The sequence below is a fragment of the Eschrichtius robustus genome, chromosome 5 (genome assembly GCF_028021215.1).
Source record: "Eschrichtius robustus isolate mEscRob2 chromosome 5, mEscRob2.pri, whole genome shotgun sequence".
NCBI classification, from domain to species: domain Eukaryota; kingdom Metazoa; phylum Chordata; class Mammalia; order Artiodactyla; family Eschrichtiidae; genus Eschrichtius; species Eschrichtius robustus.
In genome coordinates, this window is record NC_090828.1 from 59340921 (window position 1) to 59365574 (window position 24654).

At 34.6% G+C, this 24654-nt stretch overlaps 1 protein-coding gene across 1 annotated transcript in view; it reads left to right on the top strand.

Annotated features, from left to right (window-relative positions):
- OLA1 (Obg like ATPase 1) overlaps positions 1 to 24654 on the top strand; it is a 172069-nt gene that overhangs the window by 107365 nt on the left and 40050 nt on the right. The window contains exons 6-7 of the mRNA XM_068543904.1: positions 17269 to 17349; positions 17658 to 17755. Coding sequence (XP_068400005.1) covers positions 17269 to 17349; positions 17658 to 17755 — 179 coding nt within the window. The remainder of the gene's footprint in view (positions 1 to 17268; positions 17350 to 17657; positions 17756 to 24654) is intronic.

Sequence of the window (24654 nt, forward strand, 5' to 3'; positions counted from 1 at the left end):
ACATCATTTCTATACTTTCCTCATCCCCTGCTGTCCCAGTCTCTAGTCTAGATCAGGCACAATTAAAGTGTGGTCCTCACACCAGCAGCATCACCCTCACCTGGGAGCTTCTTAGAAATGCAAGCTACAGAGCTACTAAATCAGAATCTCTGGGGACGTGTTTTAACAGGCTCTCCTGTTGTGCATGCTACACAGAGTTTGAGGATCACTGCTTTAGAGCAGCCACCAGCCCTCTACCCTCCACCCCAGGGTAGAAGAGTCTCAGGCCTTCCCCTACCCTTTTCTTGGTCTAGTAATGCCTCACTACCTTTTTAGGTCCTTGGTACTATTAAGAAGATATTTTCTCTATTTAGACCTGCTTTATTGTTGTCTTTATAGGCGCAGTTACTCTGAATCACTTAGTTCATTCGTATTGAAAATGGAGGTCTCCTCGATAGAATTTTACCAACAGTTTGCTTGATATCATAATATAACAATCTGACAGTTCGTGGGGATAAAGACCAATGTTAAGCAGGGAAAGACATTTTAGGATGAGTTATTTTAAGTAGTTTATTTATTAGTGAATATTTTTACATTATAACTACTTTTGCCTTAAAAAAAGTAAGTTACAAACAACATTTATAGTATAATCTGGTTTATGTAAAAAATGATAGCTGTATTTTTATAAGTGCATCAAAAGAGGTATGGAAATATGCTCAGTTGTTATGTTTTAACAGTAAACATTTGGAAACTAAAAAAGGTTTTTAACGGTAAAGTGTTTGGAAAGGGACTAGTGGCTGTGAGAGAGTGAGTGATTGGGGTGGGCACTTTGACTATTTCCCCTCTATACCGCTCTGTTACTTGACTTTTTTTCATAGCAATGTATTATTAATTTTTTTAAGAAAAAAAAAGTCTAAGGAAATTATTTCCTTTAGGTGGCCTCCAAAAAAATAGGTAAATGCATATATATTGTCCTTAGCTGTTTCTGACCTGTATTCATCAAACTATAATTTTAGCTTTGCACTAGAGAAGTTTTGAAGTTTTGGGTTTTGAAGTTTCTGTCCAAGATTGGAAAAGGAATGTGGTAGGAGATGTGAAGCTGGAATAGATGCACACATGAGAAATCACAGACTTTAGGATCAATTTCATCTTCACTAGCCTAAAAATTTGGATAGGCAATGTAATTTATGAAGATTAAGAAGAAGCTCCTTATGTGTTTTCTTAACACTGACATTTTGAGTTACAAAGCCATTTTGAGTCATATCTCAAACTCTTTGCCTTTTAATCTAAAGTTTGGTTGTGTTTCCTCAGAAGTAGACCTTGAAGCAAGAATTAGAGTGCAGGTAGTCTTCTTGGGAGTTAACTCAGGAGGCACACATCAGGGGGTGGGGAATTAAGACCAGGAAGGGAAGGAAACCAATACAAAGTTATGTATATGAGCAGGCGGAAAACCCTGAGCAGAAGGGGATCAGCCCTTCCAGGGGTCTCTAGAAAACAGTGTAGAAAGTGTCGTGTAGTTTTTCTACTGGAAGGATGAGGAAGCTGGGGTAATTAATTATTAACTAATTTCCATCAGTCATTGATTATGGGCTGCTCCTCAGAGTGTTAACTACCTGCCTGGCACCTGATGCCTGTGTGGTCTGCGCACGGCGCTTAGGCAGTTGCACATGCTTACAGTAAGAAGCCATTCAGCATGTACCAGATCTGTGAGGGCAAAGGGCATAGGGGCAGGGCACCAACAGTCTCTGCTAACATTTCTTCATCCAGTGTACATCTAAACTTTTTATCCTAATCATTCTATTTATTTTTGGTTGTTCTTTAGGATCACAAGTTTAATTTGGTGGTGTTTTATATTCCCTGTTTCTGATTTATCTTTAGTTTTCCTAATACAGAGAGGTTATCTATGTGATTCTGGTACCAACTAGTTCTTGTAGGGGAGTTGTCTGTTTTTACTATTTTCTGGTATTCTCTAACAAATGGTCTAAAGGTATAAAATGTGATTGTCTTCTTTTCTTCAGTTTATGTTTGTAATCTTGACTAACAGAATCAGGGACTTTAATTAGATGCAGATCCTAGGCTATAAAAGCTACTTGGAAGTTATAAGAAAAATAGGTATTTTGTTCACTAGGTATTTACTAATTATTCCTTAATACTTGTTCAAATGTGTCTTTATTTTCTGGGTAATCTTTCAGAAATTTAACACTCAAGCCTCTCTTCCTATGAAGTTTCCATTTGCTAGATTTGCTTGTTATGTATTTTTATGTAAATAAGCAGGAAAAACGTGAATTAGATATACTCTAGCATAAAACATGAGCCAACTTTTTAATGCTAAAACAATCTTCCTGAGTATAATGTTCATATATTCTGTCATAAAGATACCTTTTATAAAGTGGGTCTTGCTGTTGTGTTAAAACGGAGGCACTAAAGAAGGCAAGAGTGGGATAAACATTTACTATTGGTATTATTAGCTAGGTGTATTAGTTTCCTAGGGCTGCCATAACAAGTATCACAAACTAGATGGCTTAAAATAATAGAAATGTATTCTTTCACAGTTCTGGAGGCTAGAAGTCTGAAATCAAGGTGTTGGCAGGGCTGTGCTCCCTCTGAAGCCTCTAGGGGAGAATCGTTTCTTGATTCTTCAGCTCCTGGTAGCCCCAGGCATTCCTTGGTGTGTGGCAGCATAACTCCAATCTCTGCCTCCATCTTCTCATGGCTACCTTCCCTCTGTCCAGATTTCCCTCTTCTTATAAGGATACTAGTCGTAATCGGATTAAGGGCCCACCCTACTCCAGATAGGCATCTTTAGCTAATTCCCAGCTAAGGTCCTACTCTGAGGGATTAGGACTTCAGCCTGTCTTTTTGGAGGACACTTTAAGCCATAACAAGGCATCAAGTTCAAGGTTGATTTTAAAGTGTGTATACATTGTATTTGGAAAAACAAAATTTGGAAAATGAAGGTAGAAAGCTTTAAGGAAAATTTTATTTTGTATTGATCAAGTATTTGGAAATCATCATACTTAAAAAAATATTTATAGAACTAACAGTTACTTAATTAAACAACTAAATAAGGCAACCAGGATCTTTTTTTCCTCTCAGTCTCTCTGAATGAAATAATTAACGTCCACCAAACATATGGCTATTAGCAGATTTCTTCTCATTATTCTTATGGCAGTTTTTAAAGTTGATTTTTTACATAACTTAAAAAAAACATTAAAAATATTTAAATATGTAACGTGTTTTTCACTAAAATCAAAAGATTCAGAAAGAGTATACTGTAAAAACATAATTCTCCTACCCACTTCTGTCTTCTCATTTACCCTTTTCTCCTTTTTAGATTCTTATGTATCTTTCCAGAACTAGTCTTACATGACTTAAAAAGATCGTTTCTAAAAGAACCAGATACTAAAAGTACTTGATGAGACTGAATTGCATTCATTCACCTTTCTCCCCATATTCTCTCTGTTCTCGTGGTCTCCAACTCAGTGGACCCAAATTGTTTGAACTGAGTATCAGGATCTTTGACTCCTCTCTCTCATGTACTATTTATATCCCATCCTGTTGATTTTATCTCCTGAATATTCCTTGTATCTCTTCCTTCCTCCTTATTTTAAAAACTTCTTTAGTTTGGGCCTCATTTATGCTTAAACTGATTTCTTTACCTCCATTCTTGCTTTTGTCCTCCACAATTAGAAACTGCAGATCTCACTATGTTATTCCCTTGATTAAGATAACTCACCATCTTCCTATAAGATACTGCCAACATAAAGTCCATGGCTTACACGTTTCTTTGTGATCCGACTTTGCCTGACTTATACTTTCTCAGCTCTCCTAACAGTGAACTAAACATTTTGGTTTCACATGAGCTCATTAACTATAACTCTACCCTTTTGCTGCCCCTTCAGTCCTGTTTCCTAGTCATCCTTTGAGATATAGCCTAAAGCAGAAGCTTCTTACTATTAAAAAAAAACATTTTATTGTGGAAAACTATACATAAAATAAAATTTACCACTTTAATAATTTTAAGTGTACAATTTAGTGGCATTAAGTACATTCACAATGTGGCATGCTCATCACCACTATCCATTTCTGGAACTTTTTCACCATCCCAGACTGAAACTCTGTATCCTTTAAATAATAACATACCATTTCCTCCTCCTCCCAGCCCCTGGTAACATCTATTCTACTTCCTTTCTCTATGGATTTGCCTATTCTAAGTACCTAATGAAAGTGGAACTATACAGTTTTTGTCTTTCTGTATCTGGCTTATAGGTCCTCAGTACTCACTATTATTTATTTGAAGACAGCAATTAGGAAGTGCAAAGCTGTTTAAGACTAGCATGATAACACAAAGAATGTATTGTGTTTGGGGCAAGGCTCACAAGGATTAGACTCATTTGAGACCAAACTACTTTAGAATCATCAATTTATATATACCCTGAGGGGAATAAACTCATATAACAACTGATGTTTTGGTGCATATGCTATAGGCATACTTTCCTGGATATTTCTATCTGTCCACTTTCTCCTTGCCTGTCGCCAATGGAACACAGATGGAGAAAATTAAAAATAGGACATGTTAGTATCCCCATAAACTCATTATTAGCAACCTCAAGTGGGTCCTCAGCTATATCCAGCTTTCCTAGTTGCTCTCCTGCTCTCTGCTGCAACTGCTTCCCTACTCTCCTCAAACCTCTTATTTATGTCCATTCCCTGCTTTCATCCATCCCTACCCGTAGCAGACAACCTTGCCTCCTATTTCAAAGATCAAAATAAAAACCATCAGACATAGGAATTCCCTCATTTTCTCTCTAATGTTCCACTAGCCAAAACTAAAGCCTACTGTTCATTCCTCTTATCTATGGCTAGTTATTCCAATTCTTTGAATCTTATCACTTACTAACTTTCTAGAAATCTTACACTATTAGTCATCCCTTGTTTTTTTTTTTTTCCCTTTGTTGCTTTTAAGTGATTTTATTGAGGTAAATTAACATATCATTAAGTTCACCCTTTTAATATATATAATTCAGTGGTTTTTAATGTATTCACAAAGTTGTATTTCAATCACCAAGTAGTTCCTTCTTTCTTGTATATGCAACTCGTCCCTCTCAAACTAGACTGTTTGCATCAACTATTTAAAGATGTCTTTTCTAATCTTAAAAAACACTTCTTCCTGAATACCACACTTCTCATCCTTCAATTACCATATTTTCCCTATTCTCCTTCTTTAAAACCTCTTGAAAGAGTTATTTTTTCTACCTCCTAATAACTCAGTTCTATCTATCTGGTTTATCTGCTCATTAAACTCAAACAGTTTCCACCAGGGTCATTAGTGGCTTTTGCATTGTTAAATCCAAGGAACATTTTCAGTCATCTTGATTTGTCAGTAGTATTGGACACTGTTGGGTCATTGCCTGAACTACTCTTCCCTTGGATTCCATGACCACATTCTCCTGATTTCCCTCCTACTTCTCTAGCAACTTCTCAGTTTCTTTTGCAGGCTCATCTTCTTATACCTTTGCTATTAGATATTGGCATTACTTAAAGTTGAGTCTTAGGCTCTCATCTCTTCTCTCAATTCTCTTTCTATGTGATGCCATCCGTATCCATTGATACAATTACTATTTGAATACAAATAGCTTCCAGATTTGTATCTCTAACCCCATCTGTCCTCTGAACTCCAGGCTAGTATATTTAATTCCTGACTTGACATCTCATGTGTTTCTCAAAGACAGCTCAAAAGTTAGCACATCTGAAATCAAACTCCTTCCCTCAAACCTGATGCTCTTGAGGGTTTCTTAGCTCAGTGAATTGTACCACTGTCTGTTAGATTATGCAAACCAAAAACTTAATCGTTTTTGACACATTCTCTTTCCATCATTTCTCGTATCTAGTCTATCACTGAATTCTGGCAATACGTATGGCAATATACAGATGTAATAATATGCCTATATTTTCTTGTGTATATGCATACATATAAAGAAAAGATAAAACAAATACGGCAAAATGATACTTTAATGAATCTATGTGTACAGACATTCTCTATTATTGTAGTTTTTCTTTAAGTTTGAAATTATTTCAAAATAAAAGGTAAAAACATAGCAAAATTAAAATGTCTTATGACTTTAATGTATAGAGGTACAGTTAAAATACATGACAAAATAGCACAATGGGGGTGATAATGACGTAATTAAAAATTATATAATACTCCAGTTAAAAGGCAAAGAGTTTGGCAGTTTCTCAAAGAGTTAAACATAGAATTACCATGTGACCCAGCAGTTCCACTCCCAGATTGATATTTCCAGAAGAATTGAAAACTGGTGCTCAAACAAATACGTGTACATGCATGTTTATAGCAGCGCTATTCACAATAGCCAGAAGATAGAAGCAGCCCAACTGTCCATCAGGGGTTGAGTAGATAAACAAATTGTGGTATATACATACAATGAATATTATTCAGCCTTAAAACAGTAAATGAATGCAGATGCCAGATGTGGATCAACCTTGAAAATATTATGCTAAGTGAAATAACACAGACATAAAGGTCACATATATTGTATGATTCCATATGTGTAAAATATGCAGAGTAGGTAAATTCATAGAGACAGAACTGAAGATTGGTGGTTGCCAGGAGCTAGTGGGAGGGGAGAATGGGGACAAACTGCTTAATGAGTACACGGTTTTACTTTAAAGTGACTGAAATGTTTTAGAAGTCGATAGAGGTGGTGGTCACATCACATTATGAAGGCTTAGTACTAAGTTACTTTAAAATGGTTAATTTTATGGTTATGTGAATTTCATCTCAATAAATTTTTTAAAAATTAGTTAAGACAGAGAATGTCAGATTGGATTTTTAAAACCCACCTCTGTGCTGCTTGTAAGATACATCTTAAATATGAAGACATGGAAAAATTGGAAGTAAAGGATGGAGAAATATATACCACCCCTCTCAAAAAAAAAAGCCACTGTATTATAGTAATATCAAAGTAGACTTTAAAGGAGTTATAAGGAAGCATTTCATAATGCTAAATGTTCAATCTACCAGGAAGATAAAATAATTTTAAGTTTGTATATGCCTAATAACATAACTTCAAAATATATAAAGCAAAAACGGGTAGAGCTAAAAAGTTTTTTAAAAAAGACCCAAATCTACAGTCATGATAGAATATTTTAATTCTTCTTTTAGTAATTGATAGAACAAGCAGACAAAATTTTAGTAAGAATATAGAAGATTTAAACAATGTGATTAAGGAGTGTGACCCAGTTGACATATAGAATACTGCACCTAACAACCACAAATGTACATTCTTATCAAGTACCAATTTAACGTTTACCAAAATTTTCCGTACTATTAGCCATGTAGCAAATGAACAAATTTCAAATGATTGAAATCATAAAGAATATGTATCTGACCACTATGGAATTAAAATCAGCAATCAATAATGAAAAGATTACTAGAAAATTTCTGTTTGGAAATTAAACAGTACACTTCTAAAAGATACTATGTTTTAAGGAAGAAGTCATAATGGAAATAAAATGTTTTAACCCTATGATAATGAAAATACAATATTTCAAAATTTGTTTTATTCTTTTCTGATGTGTACAATCAAATTCTATAAATTTATAGTCTCAAATGTATATATGCAAAATAAGAAAGGGTAGAATCAGTGTTCTCAAAGTATCCATCTGAAGGAGTTGGAAAAAGAACCCAGAGAAAGTAATGGAAAAAACAATAAAGATGAGAGCAGACATTAATAAAATAGAAAAGAAAGAAACATGTAATAAAGAGGCTCAAAAAGGCCAACAGTCACTTCTTTGAAAACACTAATAAGACTGGTAAATTCTTAGCAAGACTGGTGAAAGAGCAAAAAGGAAGCCCAAAACTAGCACCAGGAATGAAAGAGGAGTACAGATCCAACAGACATTAATATGCTAATAGGGGGATATTATAAACAACTTATGACAGTAATTTGAAAAATCTGAAATGAACAAATACCTTTAAAGACTACTTAACAAAGCTAATATAAAGAGAAATTAAAAAACCTCATTAGTCCTGTATCTACTGAAGAAACTGAACTCATAATTTAAAACCCTATTATGAAGAAAACTCCTGGCCCAGGTGACTTCACTATACAATTTAAAGTCTTACACACATTCTTCCAGAGAATAGAAAAAGGGGGAAAACTTGCCAACTGGTTTTACGAGGTCAGAAGAGTCCTGATACCCAAACCATGCAATATAAGGAAGAAGAGTTAAAGACAAATCTCTTTCATGAACATAAATGCACAATCTTAAATAAAATATTAACAAACTGAATCCAGTAATAAATATTAATGATAATATGATATGACTAAAATTCTAGGAATGCAAAGTAGGTTGATATTAAAAATTAATGTACAGAATAAAGGAGAAAAATCATACATCTTTAAACGTTGGGAAAAGGATTTGATAATATTTGATTACTCATGATTAAAAAAAAAAGACCTCTAGGAACAGAGGGTAATCTCCTTAATCTGAGAAAGGGTATCTACAAAAAAACCTACATAAGCAATTATACTTAATGATGAAATACTGAAAGCTTTCCCCCTCATATCGGGAACAGAACCAGTCATGCTTACTATCACTGCTTCTATTCAGTCTTATATAATTCTTACATTAGATAAGATAAAATAAAAGTGACATTATTCACAGACAGCATGCTGTGTATTTAGAAAACATGACGGAATTTGGGATATAGACCATTGGAATTAGTGTATGAAGTCATCTGGGTTGTTGGATACAAGGTCAACATAAAAAATGATTTGTATTTCATAATCTAGAACTTAAAGGAAATTTTTTTAAAAAGATGCCAGTTGTAGTGGCATTTTAAAAATTCAGATACCTAGGAGTAAATCTATTGAAAGTTATACTAAAATTTCTATGCAGAAAACTATAAAACATTTATTTAGAGAAATTAATAAATAAATAAATGGAAGATTATACCATGTTTTGATTGGAAGACTCGATATTTTAAAGATGTCATATCTCTCTAAAATTGATCTATAGATTCAGCGAGATCCCAAAATCCCATCATTTTGTTTTTTTGTAGAGATTGACAAACTAAGTTTTACATGGAAATGCAGAGGTCCCAAAATAAGCAAGACAGTCTCAAAGAACAAAGATGGAGGACTTGGTACTCATGAACCTTATATCAAGACTATTATAAATCTGCAGTGATTAAGACAGGCAAGGATAGACAAATTGTCCAATGGAACAGAATGGGTATACAGGCACAAATACACTTTGATTTGTGGTAGAGATGGCACTGCATAGTAATGGAGAAAGGAATACTTTTATCAAGAAATGATGCTGGGGGACTTCCCTTGGTGGTCCAGTGGTAAAGAATCCGCCTTCCAATGCAGAGGATGCGGGTTCGATCCCTGGTCGGGGAACTAAGATGCCACATGCCACAGGGCAACTAAGCCCGTGTGCCACAACTACTGAGCTCATGTGCCTCAACGAGAGAGCCCACGTGCCACAAACTACAAAGCCCATGTGCTCTGGAGCCCGCGCACCACAACTACGGAGCCCGTGCACCCTGGAGCCTGAGCACCACAAGTAGAGAAAGAAAAACCTTCATGCCACAACTAGAGAGAAGCCCGTGCGCCACAGCAAAGGATCCCGCACACCTCAACGAAGATCCCACGTGCTGCAACTGAGACCCGACACAGCCAAAAAAAAAAAAGAAAGAAAAGGTGTTGGGTCATTTGGATATCCTTGTGGGAGAGAAAACAAATTCTCACCCACCTCACACTATACACAAAAGGTGAAGTTTACAAAGAGTAAAAAGTGAAACTCTTATAGAATAAAACATCTATAATATAACATAGAATATTTTCATGACCTTGGAATAGACAAATATTTTTTTAAACACGACACAAAGAACAGTAAAGGAAAAGATTTTTAAATTGGGCTACATTAAAATTAGGACTTCTGCTAAACAAAATTTGAAAAGGTAAGCTACAGAGTGAAAGAACATATTTGCAGTGTCTAATAAAGAACTTGTCTACAGAATATGCAAAGAACTATAAATAAGAAAAAGGCAGCCCAATAGAAAAATAGGCAAAGGACTTGAACAAGTACTTCATAAGAGATGAAATGCCCCAGTAATCATTAGGGAAATGCAAATTCAGACTATGAGATACTACACACTTACCATAAATTAAGAAAGCTGACAGTACCGAGCGTTGGAGGAAATGTGAAGCAAATGGAATTCTCAGACAGTGTTGATGGGAGTGTAAATTAGTACATCTGCTTTTGAAAACTGATCAGCAATGTATATGAAGTTTGAGTAAATGTGTGACCTGAGACTGGAGCAATTCCAGTCTTAGGTATATGCTCAAGAGAAATGCATACATAAATTTACTGAAGTACATGCACAAGACTGTTCATAGAAGCTTTATGTGTAATAGTTTTAAAGTATAAACAACCTCAGTGTATATCAGTAGTAGAATAGGCAAATTGAGGTATATTCCTACAGTGGAATATTACATGGCAAAGAAAGAACACACTACGACTATATCTAACAACGTGGATGAGTTTCACAAACAATGTTGAACGAAAGAAGCTGCACACAACGATACGTATTTTATGAATCTATTTCCATAAATTTCAATAACGGGCTAATTTGTGGTGTAAAAAAGCCAGGATAGTGCTTATCTCTGGTGAGGGGTGGAACATTGTGACTGCATTACTGGTAATATTCTTTGTGTTGATCAGGGGTAGTTACTTGCATATGTTCATTCTGTGATACTTTATCAAGCTGTACACTTATGTATGTTACACTGAGTATATGTTATACTTCACTATAACCCCTTTTCAAGTTTAGCCTTCAAACCACTGATTATATTCTGCCATATCAGGTGAATCTCCAACTTGGATTTTTATTTTCCGGCTTTGATTTTGGCTTCCTTAAAAATCTGTCTTAGTTCATCTACTCTCTTGACATCTCATCCATTTTTTTCTAACCTCACTCTGCTCTCTGTTTATGGCCTCATGCTCTTGTTTCACAGGCGCTCTTTTTGCATTCTGCCAAGTATGCCAAATAATTCATTGAGAGAGTGGGGTGTGTGTGTGTGTGTGTGTGTGTGTGTGTGTGTGTGATCATTTTCCCTTTCCTTTATGACTCTCCTTATTCAGTAGCCTTTTTATTAAAATCAGATTTGTGGGCTTTTCCTCTTCCCTTTGTCCTTCCTTGAACATGGTGAAATCCATTCAGACTTATTTACAGAAATGATAGGGACAGTTGCCTTCTTCTTAGTAATGGTCAAATCCTCCGCTGAGATGTATACCTCAGAAATGAATGGGTGTCCATTCCAGTTGCCACTTTATAGCCGACGGGCCAGGAACATTGCTGTTTTAAGTTTCCACTGTTTATTTCAGTGAATCACATAACTGAAAACCAACAACTGCCAACATACATTCTAACAGGTTATTGCTAGAATTACCCGATCATTTTAATTCTTAGAGGACATTCCCTCCCCCCACCCTCCCACACACACTCGCTCAGCCGTCAGAGCATTGCTGCCAGGTGTCTCAGTTTGCTTCTGTGTTGCCTGACTCTTTTCTGGAAGTTTTAGCCACTGAAGTATGTAGAAAGATGGTAGTCAGTGATCACTACTCTGCTCTCCATAAACAGCAGCATTCATCTAGTAGAGAAACAAATGCTTAATATTCTGATTCAGGCAGATATTTAATTTCAACTTAGAATACAGTGGAGGTCTGTTTCATGAGTGAAAGTGTAGATAGGACTTGCCTCTATTTGGGATGTTTAAAGGGGATATTTGGTTGGAGCAGGAGGAAGCTGTATTAGTGGACTTCTAACCAGACTATTTTGAGCTGGAGGCCTTGCCCCCCATTCTTTTGGTCTGAGTGCTTTGTTGGCTGTGTGTGTTAAAGCCACCCAACCAGCATAGGTCAGCTCATTTGGGTGTTAACTTCAGGTATTAGGGTAGTGGGTTTGGCTAGAGAGAAGTACCAGGCTTGGAAGCTATCATTATTGCAGAGTCACCTTGATAAACTGCCAAGCCTATCCAGTTAGCCACCAAATTTTAGGATTACAGGTGGTGGGCAGAGGATAGATGAAATCCTCCCTTCCCCCTCACCCTGTGAATATATCTTTATTTTTTTTTCCTATCTTAAAGATGATATTTATTGGTTAAAAATAAATAAAACAGCATTATATTTTTTAAAAAGAAGGCAGAAAGGGAAAGTCTCTCTGGAATCCAATCTTCCTGATTTCTACTGCTACCAGTTTGTTAAGGCATCTATCCAGTTTCATTTTATGAGTACATTTATTTATATGTATTATATATAGTTTCAGAACCACAAATGGAATCACATTGTGCATTCTGCCATAAATAATAATACTTAATATCTATGGAATATTTACTATGTACCTGGAACTGTGGCAGTGACTTTACGTGTATTTTCTCATTTAATCCTCACAATCACCGTGTATTGAATTGGTGTTACTATCCCAATTTTACAGAAACAAACTTAGGTTAAGTAGCTGCCCCAAAGTTACACAGCTAGAAAGTGGCAGAGCCAGGACTTGAGCCCAAATCTGTTTGACAACAAAATCCATATTCTTAACTTTTTCCCATTGTTTTGAACCTGCTTTTTTTACTTAGCAGTGTATTTTGAACATTTCCCATGCAAATATATATACAGATATGTCTTGTCTTAATGGATAAAAACTGTTCTGTTGTATGGATGTCCCATAATTCATTAACGAATCTCCAATTTATGGGTTTTTAGGTTGCTTCTAATCTATACCTCTCTTTTTGTGCTAGTATCACACTGTTCCAATTACTGTAGCTTTATGATTTATTTAAGTATATAGTAAAGCAAGCTACATATTTTTCTCTCTAAACATATTTGACTCTCAAGCAATTCATTCTTTTAGAATAATCATATATTTAATTTGTAATGTTTTCCAACAACCCTGTTATGATTTTAACTGTAATTGTGTTAGATAAACATTATAGTGGCTAGAATTTTTATCAGCATGGTTTTGATAAGGATAGATGAATTTTGAGTGCAGAGTCTGGCTGAAGCAGGTTTTAGGTCAGTGTCTCTGGACCTCAAGTATGGGAGTCCATGAACCTAGAACATATACTTAAATTGGCTGTCGTTGGCGCATTTGAGTATTGCCATGGAGTCACTCATAACCATGGTTCTTGGATTTTTGGATCGTGAACCCTTTTTAAAAGCATTTGGAAGATATGTGCCATTATCCCTCAAATGCACATAAACATAGAACTTTACATACAATTTCACGGTATTAGGAAACTCCTGAAATCCATTTATGGATCATGGATTAATAATTTCTGCTATGGGAACTAGAGAATACCAAAATAGAGAAGTCAAGTAGTCTTAGAAAGTCTATATGGGTTATATAACATAATGAGGTTATGTTAGTGTTTGCAAAGAAAATATTATTTTTGTGGTTCATGGATTGACAATCAGATATTTTAGCCACATAGAAAGAATATAGAATTTTCCTGATGACCTTGGAATGAGAATGAGGACTTTGAATAACAGCCTTGGGAATGCCTAGGCCAAACAGGAGTAATTAGAAAGGCAGTAAGGAAGACAGGCCAGGGTGATTGGACAGAACGTGAATTTTCAAGTCACTTAGACCTGAATTTGAATCTCAGCTCTGCCCCTTACTGGCAATAGGAATTTAGGCAAATCATACATCCTCTCTGAGTCTAAATACATTATAGCTGCTGTTAACAGCAACAGTAATAAAATATATCAAGAACATAGAGCATTTCTAAAGTTAAATGTGAGGCTATCATCAATAAGAAGAGTCACGGCAGAAGAGCAAAGTATTCAAGGTGAGTTTGGATTAAGTTTTTTTGCTGTTAAAAGGTAGTTGTTCAGCAAAAGCTAGTCCTTATAGAATGTTAAGGCTAGAAGCCTGAATTGAGATTTCACTAAGAGAGCCAGTATTGTTGGTAACCGTCAGAAATTTGAAGAAAAGGACTAATGAACAGTTTTTCCAGTTGGAGAAGATGTGTGCTTTAAAGGAGTACTCAAGAGACTATATTGGCATTTTGTAGATCACTAGTATTTAATCTTTCAACAATCATAAAAACAATGAAAAAACTCATATTTATCGAGAACTTACTCTGTGCCAAGAACTATGCTAAACACCTTATATGCATTATCTCTTTTGATCTTTACAACAACCCCCAGGAGGTAGATAGCATCATTATCTGCATTTTATTAATGAAGTAATAGGTCATAGACTTGGTAAGTGGTGGATCTAGGATTTATTCCCACATTTAAACATAAAGTGGTTACCTCAAGTTAGATACTCATGTTGTTGCAATATAACCAAAAAAGTTCAGATGACCAGGAAGTTTTGCATAATGTTCATGTACAGAATTTATTTTGAAAATGAGGAATTTGTTAAAGTTATCTGAACAGTCCTCCTCCTACATCTGTATTTCTGCATAACGATGTTACTAAAGACATACAAAATTCTAAAGTAACTTCTGATGCATCAAGCATTAGTGTTTCTATTTTATGCTTTTATTGTATTCTAATTCGTTAAAAGTAAGTTAAGTTATGTATTAGGTTGTTTTTTCAGTTAACCAAATTCAATTAAATGGAATATTGTTCTAACTATAATTATTAATATATGTGTTTATATATACAAGCATAGGAAAAATTCAGTCAATCCATTAAGTATTTTATACAGATAAGTCCAAATGTTTTCTTTCATTTGATCAGCAGTTTTTCAGATAAGGAACGTAGCATCTTTAATTTTGCTAAAACTAAAAATTTTTACTTTATGTAAGAAAGACAGCACTTTGCAGCTATACCATATAATGATCATTTACATAAGATAATCTTATCTGAGAGCAATCTATTTTTGATTTGTCTTAAGTAAAACTGGCATCTTAATAATCTAAGGTGTCTTTTCTTGGCTTTTAAATCTTTTGTAGGGATAATTAAGAGAGTACTGAGTATAAAATAAAATATTTTAAGTTTTAAAATATTTTTACTTCCAACTGTTTAAAAACTTGGTTATAATCTTTAAATTTTTCTAAAAGGATTTGAATGTGGCTTTAGTGAATATACTTCTTTAGAACTTTAATTATGAATTAATTCTCTTTATCTAAAATTTGAGTGCTCCTAATTTGTAATATAATATGGTGGTATGAAGGGGGAAAGAAACTAATGCCAAAAAGATTTTGTGATAGGATCTCTATTTCTGAAGTGATGCTTTAGTTAATTTAAAATGAAACTGAAATACTGAAATTCCTTCACTAGCAATCAGCATTTATTGAGGCCCTTTGGTTTTGTGAAAATGTTTATAGTTACAGAAGTATTTTACACTTTTTATATGATTAAGATTTAATTTCCTTCCTTATTTTTGGTTTGGCTTTCCTTTGTCTATTTTCTTTGATTTTTTTAATTGAAAAAAACTAATGGAACCAAATGTAAGATGGTACCACTGTTTTCTCCTTCTTTTGTATAATCTTGTTGCGTGTCTCCACATAAGCTGTTCTGGCCTCTCATCATAGTAACCAGCTGGGCCATTTCACCTGCTGGAGCCATTAAAGAGGACTCTCTCCCCCTAGATTAATCCCCTCCGACATTAGTTTTTTGCACTGACAACTGGAGCAGGCATTCAGAATTTGCAGGTGGCCAGTGTGACGCACATAATTGCCTACAATTTTAGGCAATGAATAAAAATGGTCTACATTACTTGTCAAAGGTTGTATATGCAGTGCCAAGTGAGATCTATGGGAAGCCTTTTAGGGTTTAAAGAACAGTTAATAGCAAGGCTGCACAGGGCTTTTTTAATCATAATGCATTTGTAATATAGCACTTTGATCTTCTCCTTGTAGGAAATGGTGTTACATTAGCCACTTTTAAACATTTATGAGTGAAATAGAAGAGTAAAAGTGATTATTCTTAAGCAGACCATGTTAGATTTCATTAAAAGTTTTCGGCTTGCCCCTTCCTTGTTGAAGTCTGTGGGAAGTCCTTTTCCTGGAGGGTTTCAAATCAGGATCTAAGGATATAGGGCTTTTTCCTTATTTTTCCTGTTGGTAACAGCAAGATTTGGAAGGAAGGTATACTAAATACTGACGTAATTTAACAAGTGGATATTTATAGAAGACTAATGATTTATGATAAAGTAAAATACATCAATGAAAATCTAAGAAATCTATTACTAATTATTGTGTATTACAATAAATTTTGAGAAATGCATATTTAAAACATACCCATAAGTTATCTTTAACAACAACAACAACAAAAAACAGATGACTCTCAAACGCACTTCTTCTGGAAGAGCTAAGTTTGACCTTTCAGACCCAAGAGCCTTTTATTAACACCTGCCTGTAAGGAGAACCTTGCCACACGCAGCTTTTAGATTCAGAACCACAAAACTGATGAGGAAAGGCTTGAAGGGTTCAGTTTGTGTCACTTGCTGTTTGCCGTTTCCATTTCACAGATGATTAATCTTTCTGTGAAGAAAGGCCAGAGAAACAAAGCACATTGGGCTCTTCCTGCAGTTACTCCTTCTGAATGCACACTAGCTTGCTAACTAAAAGGCCTTTAGATTTCCAGCAGAGAGAGATGTTCTGAAAGTGAATGCAGCTGGTTGGAGGTCACCAGTGCAGGGCTCTTGCCATTGTGTAATGGAGGCTTTGGCAGGTTGCGGGGGTGGGTTGGAGCAGGGACAGGAGAAGTGGGCAGGGAGAAGGTGTCAGCAAAAAATTAATTCAGAATAAAAAGGGTTTTGGTCAATTGATTTAATATTTTGGAGGGTAGATCATCAATAATAGGCTCAATTTCATCTATTTTGTTTTTCTTTTTAAGGAAAAAATTATAATTCAATCTTTATCCAGTATTCCCCCCCATTTCCTAACAGCATGTTTATCTTGCAGATTACATCACTAGATAATGTTGAGATATTATTAACTCTTTGAAGTCTTTGGTATGTTTTAATTGTCTTGAAATTTTTAAGATTGTTACTAATTTTGCTAGTATTCCACATTTCATATGGTAAAATTTTAATGCCACATTAATGTTTCATTTCGTATTTCGTATTTTAATGAGATATTGAAAATAATTATCTGTGCGACTTAGTTCTTTCATAAAAAAGTTGACTTTATTTTTATAGTCAACTTTTAATTGAGGGTTTGAAAACTTTTAACTTTAATATTTAGTATCTAAATGCTTAGTATTCACCTTGTATTTACTTTTTTTCTCAATTGTGTATAGGACATAATGTGCAAAGTCAAATCCTGGGTTATAGATCAAAAGAAACCTGTTCGCTTCTGTCATGATTGGAATGACAAAGAGGTAAATTATAAATACGATGCCATCTATTATTACCTTTGCTTTGATTTCTTGGAGAACAAATTAAAGTTGTCATTATTTTACACTTATTATTATATCTAGTTAAACTTTATTTCTCTCAATGATTTCTTATTCCCAGGCTTGTTATTTTTTCTTTTCCCCTACTCCTGATATTTTCTGACAACTAATCTTTTAGAAACAAGAATTATAAAAATGGCTTCTTGTTTAAATAGAGTTTTCTTTCAAGTTCTTCAGTGACTTAATATTTACTCAACTTTTAAAAAGGACTCTTTTTCTATCTCCCACTTTAGATTGAAGTGTTGAATAAACACTTATTTCTGACTTCAAAACCAATGGTCTACTTGGTTAATCTTTCTGAAAAAGACTACATTAGAAAGAAAAACAAATGGTAAGTTTTTTTTCTCCCCAGATGTACCCCGACATATCATATCTGAACACACACAAACACACATACATATGTAGTTACTGCTATGTTTGATTTAAAATTTTTCTCCTTATTATTAAAAAGTTTAAAATGGATGAGAGAGCTTTGCCTAGTGTTAACATTCCAAGATGAGTCTCCTAATGATTTACACTGAGAGAACTTAAGAGAAAAAAAAAAAGGAATTACATTAGGCAATATTGAATTATACATATTTAATTATCAAATTTATTGAATAGACATTAATATTTCCTTTGCAAAATGAGAATAAATGTAGTTAGAGCAATAAAGCTTTTTAAACTAGGAAAGTCTAGCTTTGTTGATTTTATATGTGACTTTAAAATATCTACTTGGAATTGTAGCTGGGCATAAGTTTTAAAATTCAGATTGAATACTTAAAAAACATTTTTTTAATTAAAAAAAAAACGGTATGGTGGAGGGAAAGACCAGGTATTTGTTTCAAAATACTTTAAAATACACAAAGGTAAAAACTATGCATTCATGTATTGAGTGTCATTTTTCACATGTAACCAAAATGTACAAGGTTTCCTTTAGTTCACTAGTAACTTCAAAAAATCATATGTTATGTAACATAAGAGCATGTTCACATTTGGCATGGTACTCACTGGACCCTCAGTATTTTATACTGTTAAGTCATACAAACAAACCAAAACCATCCAAAGTAAAATATTTGAATTCTCCTAAAATATATTTTCATTTGTTTTCCCCTGTACTTCATTAAGTACTTAGATGCACATGGTTTCAATTTTCCATTAAAAATTCTCATTTCCATATGATATCAAAGAGTGAGAAGCTTTAAACTGAAAAATAAACATTCATAGACTGGAAGCCAAAACAATAATTAATGTCAGATGGTTAACTCCAATAAATCATTAGAATAAATTCTGTGAAATTACTGCAACTAAAAATGCCCTGTTGATATTACTATAAGACATTTTGTGTTCCTGATAGGAAACTGAATTTGGCCTCTTAATTTGTAATGTTCTAGAAAGCATAAACCTGACATGAAAATTCAGTTCTGACTGGTCAATGACTTCCAATCGATAATTAACTTTAAAATAAACAGTTCTGTCTTGTTTCTTATATAAAATTCTTATAAATTTTGTGATTGATATGTTAAAAATTATTACCTTTGGGAAGGAATTTTAAATATATTATTTGACTTCAGTTAGTAAATCTCATTGTAGTATGAATGGTAAGGTTTCCCGAGGCTCTGTGAAACAATGCAGACATCAAAGTTTACATGAAAAGGGATGAGTCACTTTCCTTGCCCAAAGGAGCTTCTCACACCTGTATTTGGATGATTACAGGTAGAACTCCCTGGCTCTAATTGTACAGTAAATACCATTTCCCAGACCCTAATGGCAGACAGACTGCTTGGGAGGCGCCAGTCTGTGATTTAGCTGTCGCCAGACGCCCCATGTTTTTTGTGAGACCAGTTGTGATGATGATATGGTTATAGCCAGTTGGAAGTAAACTCTTGTCTAAATAGCAAATTTTAATTTATAAAAATGTAGAGGTATGGATGATCCTATTTATAAAACCAAATTTTAGATTTTATGTATGACTGATGATCTGGTTTGGGGTAGTGTGTATGTTTGGTGAGGGTGGGGGGAGACAGATCTTGTGGAAGTTAGTGTAATTGTAGCTGAAAGATCAAAGACTGGGTAACTGAGTGATGTTCCAGAAGAGAATTTACCACATAGCCATTTTCTGTACAGTTTCTGCCGCCTGCTGTTCCTATTTTCCCTCAAGCTAGCCATTGACTACCCCCTGTGCATCCCTGCTCGTAAAAAATGATTGAGGAAGTATTTGTCATGTATTTATGAGTGGGAAACATTGTGTGATAGGGAATGGCATCTACTGGAGCCAGAAAGATTGCCATTCTCCTTTCATTCAGCCACTCTGCTACAGCTTTAAATCTGTTTATGCAACATAGCCTTTGTATTAAAGTGCAGAATAAATTTTTATTATGAAGGATATGAACACTAGGTTTTCATCACTTATAACATTGCAAGCAGATGTAAATAGTTAAAATATATTTTAATTACTAAATCCTTTAAATTTGTGTTAGCATCTTGTTTTTTGGTAATGTTTATATCTCAGCTCCATTTGCATTAGTTGCTCCTTTAGCAAAAGAAAAAGGTTTTGTTTTTTAAGGTTATTATGTAATGTTACTGTAGCAAATTAAGACTGATGCAGGAAGTAGTAATAAATATTTTCATGGGTCTTTTAGATCTAGAAAGCTATTTTAAATGGTCAGGAAAGAGGAGGAGGAGTTTGTGATTCTGGCCACAAGAGGAAGACAAACTATATTTTAGGGGGTCACCATTTCAGAAGTAATGAACGTTTTAATTACTAGTTAAAGTTCACGTTAAATTTAAATGGTAACATGTTAATTTTTAAGTCCTAGAAAATAAGGAAGCATTTTGAAAGACAAGTCTATTGTGTTACTGAGTAGGTGTATTGACCTTTTTGAAAGATGTAAAAACCGGAATGGCTCCAAGCATCTACTCACTGGTTTTAACAGTGTTGAATTAGTCATTTCATTGATTTATGATTAAGACCTAGCCCCTGAAGAGAAGCTAATAACATGGCAGCCGGGTTAGTTACAGTTGTGTTGTGATTAGATGGCAGTAATCAAGATGTTGTAAGGGGAATCCACAGAAAATTTTTTTATTATTATATATTGCTGTTCTTTGAATGAATAAAACTATGCAGAAGTTGTTGTGTTGTCATCGTCGTCGTCGTCTCTGGCAGATGTCAATGATTTTTGAACACTTGAGGATTTCATATTTTAAACATGATCAGTTACTTATAACTAAGATCCTGTTACGTGCAGTATTAATTTTCGTTTGAGATCGCCTAGTGAGTCATGGAGTCAAGCAGGTATAGGACATTAGACCTGCCAAACCGTTGCTTAATTAGGGGTGTAAATTTCAATCTTTGCACCTTTGCTGCTCTGTTAGTAGTATATGCTATCCAATTATGAAATTGGTAGAACAAACTAATTTTGTACACCTACATAGCTTCCAATTATGTTTCTTTTTTGTGTTCTCTTGTCCCCATCCTTCTTAAAACTGTTGATAAAGGATAATTTTATTTTGTTGTTTATTATACTACATATTCATATTCAACTGAAAAGTATAACTAAAATTTAAGACATTCAGACTTCTTGTATGCGTGTGTGTGTGTGTGTGTGTAAAACATGTATTTGCATATGCCGTGGTGGGCTTGTGGTCACTGAACATTATTCTCTGACTAATATTATATAAGAGTCAATTAATCTGAGTGTTGAAATTGATTCAAGATAGGTAGACAAGTAGTTGCAAAGTCTTTTAAGCTGTTGTGTAATCAAGGGCAATGTGTCAGGTTCACTAAATGAATTTTAAATAGAAAAATGTTTTATTAATTCATATTTTACTATGATTCTGTCTCCCCTACCCCAACTTTTCTGTTTTTGTTAGTTTTCCACATAATTTGTACATAACAACTAAATGTAGTTTGGTGATACTGTGCATTGTGTACCTGGCTAGGGGGAAAATCATGGAATAAGCCCAATATATTCTTGATGTCTTGAACTGTATATAAGAATTACAGATACTGTATCTCAGCAACTATTTACAAAGAGGGAAGTGTGAACATTTTTTGCATATAATTTTTAATGTATGTGTAAATATAAAACTATATTTATATATGTTACATACTATCCAGGAAAAAAGTACCTTTCAGGTATATAGGGATAGTTTGAGCTATAATATCGATTGGTTCTTAGGCTTTCTTGTGCAAGCTCATCATATATTCACAATAAGTATAGATGTTGTCACATAAGCATACTTTACACATCTACAATAATTATTGCTATTCCTATAGGAGTAGAAGTATTTAGTTGATTGGCAACCCTCCGCAGAGGTAATGTTGAATGATCTGCCATACTGTGAGCCTTAGGTTTTATTTTCCTGTTTACAGTCGGAGGTCTGACAGAAATTGTTCTACCTAACTCATCCTTGGACATTGTTCTCCACAACACATGTTATGTAGTAGCACATTTCCATTACGTCTTATCAATAGGAGCAGTATTCACTATTATAGGTGATTTCACCGATTTCCATCATTCACTGATTTCCATTATTTTCAGGCTATACACTTAACTCAACGTGAGGAAAAGTCCACTTCACAATTATATTTGTAGAAGTTTAATATAACCTTCTTCCCACAGCATTTTCTTGGCCTTTCAGGAATGCCATGATGTATTCTGTAAAACTACTATAAGAAGTCATCAATTTCTGACAAGATTATTCATTGAAGCTAGAAATTTAACACAGATAATGCTGCTTTGAAAAAAATCACGTTGTTATACATTCGATTTACTCGAAACAAATAAAATGGGAATGATTAATTATTCTTAAATAAATTACTCATTTTAGTTCAGAAAGCTTCTCAAGTAGATTTGAAATTAGGTTCAATTCATATAAAGTTTTCAGGAACATACACTAGTATATAAAGCAAGATTCACATGTATAAGGTTTTTTTAAATGTTTCACTTTATCGTCCACTAGTCTGGCAAAGTAAAAGCCCTGAAATATCCATGCAGTGTTTCTTTGGGATTATAATTTCTGTTTTTTTAAAAAATCACTTGTGGTTCTTATGGTTTGGGGGGAATGTTGTGTCAGCTTCATCTAGAAGTACCTAACATTATGAAGGCTGTGAGAAAACATTTTTTTATTGTAAGTGTGTTCCTACCTTCTTGAAATCACAACGTAATGTTGGTAAGTTTGTTTCAACATGTGAGGAGTTTTTTAGCTGAATTAAATTTTAAAAGCTATAATTTGTAACTTTTAGTGGAGATTGCTTTATGAGGACTAGTGTTTATTTGCTTCTTTGCCAGATATAAAAGGATGATAGAACAGGTTAAGGATATTCTGGAAGCCTAAACTGAGCGATTCTTTTTTTTAGTATGAGATTGATTAAATTGGTAAATCCTATACAAAATATTCTTAATTTTACTGAAGTAAGTTGTAAATGAATTCAAAAAGAAAAAATTTTCTTAAGACCCCTTCTCTGTTTTATAGTTTCTTGTTTTTGCTATTGGACAATTATCAATTATTTACTTTTTAATTTGTGTTATGATAAAGCTTTGAAACGGTACCATATGCACTATGAATTAGGATTTCAATAATTTCTGGTGAATGGATTTTGTGGAGTTGACTATTTCTTAGTTTCTCTGACCAAAATCTTGAGAGTGAAAAAAAATATACTAACGCAAGACAGTCTTTTTATTACAAAAGATGGAAGGCTGAAAGAAGTGGGAGGGAAAAGACCTTTGGCCATTCAGGAATCTTTATTTGAATGTCCTTTGGCATTTGTATATGTATGTACATGTAATGATACTTGTGTACTTTTCTGGTTTCATTAAGTGGTTTTTGGTTACTCTTTCAGCAATTTCATAATTCCTGTCAAGAGATGTTAGTGCCCTAGAGCACGTAGTCATAATGAAACCAAATCACACCTCTGATTCCATGTTTGAAAAAGATAATTACAGGGCTTCCCTGGTGGCGCAGTGGTTAAGAATCTGCCTGCTAATGCAGGGGACACAGGTTCGAGCCCTGGTCCAGGAAGATCCCACATGCCACGGAGCAACTAAGCCTGTGCGTCACAACTACTGAGCCTGAGCTCTAAAGCCCACGAGCCACAACTACTGAGCCCACGTGCTGCAGCTACTAAAGCCCATGTGCCTAGAGCCCGTGCTCCGCAACAAGAGAAGCCACTGCAATGAGAAGCCCGCGCACCACAAGGAAGAATATCCCCCGCTCGCCGCAATTAGAGAAAGCCCGTGTGCAGCAACGAAGACCCAATGCAGCCAAAAATAAAAATAAGTAAATAAATAAAAAATTTTTAAAAAAAGATAATTATGGAAGAAAGCACATCTTTTTATATGGATATAATGCTGTTGACCCACCATATTAGGCATGTTAGGAATTTCCCCTGGCCTATTTGCCTTTTTTGCCCAATACAGTTTATAGGCAATAATTTCTCTTTGCAAGATCGTTCACTGATTTTGAGAAAGTGATACTGTACTTTTGGGAGTCAGTTGTTATCTTCATTAGCACCATCTGTTGACTTACTAATTTATGAGCAATATAATTTATCAAATGTGTCAGGACTTTCATCTTTTTTAAAGTGGCTGAAGAATTTCACTGCATATAATAGGGAGAAGTTTTACAAATTTTCTTCTAGCTTTAAGAGACTAAAGCTCTTTCACAAAAAAACAAGTGTTCTCTAGGATTCTCTCATGAAATTAAAACATGTATTCCCCATACATGCACACACATATATAACCTAGGAAATGAAAGGCAAACTTTGGCATACAGCTATATAATGTTCCTCAAATCACGAGTAATTCATGTACACAGAGAGTTTCTCTGCCTCTCTACCCGACTCACTTTGGTGAATACTTCAAGGTCTATTAATATTCTTAAAAATCTGTGTCCCAGAGGTTAAGGACTGTTGAGTCAGATTTTGTTTCTAAAACTATGAGTTGAGATGAACTACACTCATAAAATGGGAGTTTTGAGTAGTAGTTGGTGGAGGTAGAGGCGACTGTTGAAGCCCAGAAATCTTAGGACTGTTGGTGATAAGAGAGGGCAGGGCCTTGTGAAGGCTGAAGAATGGAGTCTAACAGTAGTATACGTGATCTCAATAACAGTGTTTTCCTGGGAGAAGGCTGTAGAAAAGGAAAGGAGAAAGTGCCATTTGGGGCAATTTCAGTGTTTTGCCTAATATCTCCTGGTTATGCAGGATAGGAGAGGAGTATTATTTTCTGTGCCCCTGTCTTCTGTGGTCTC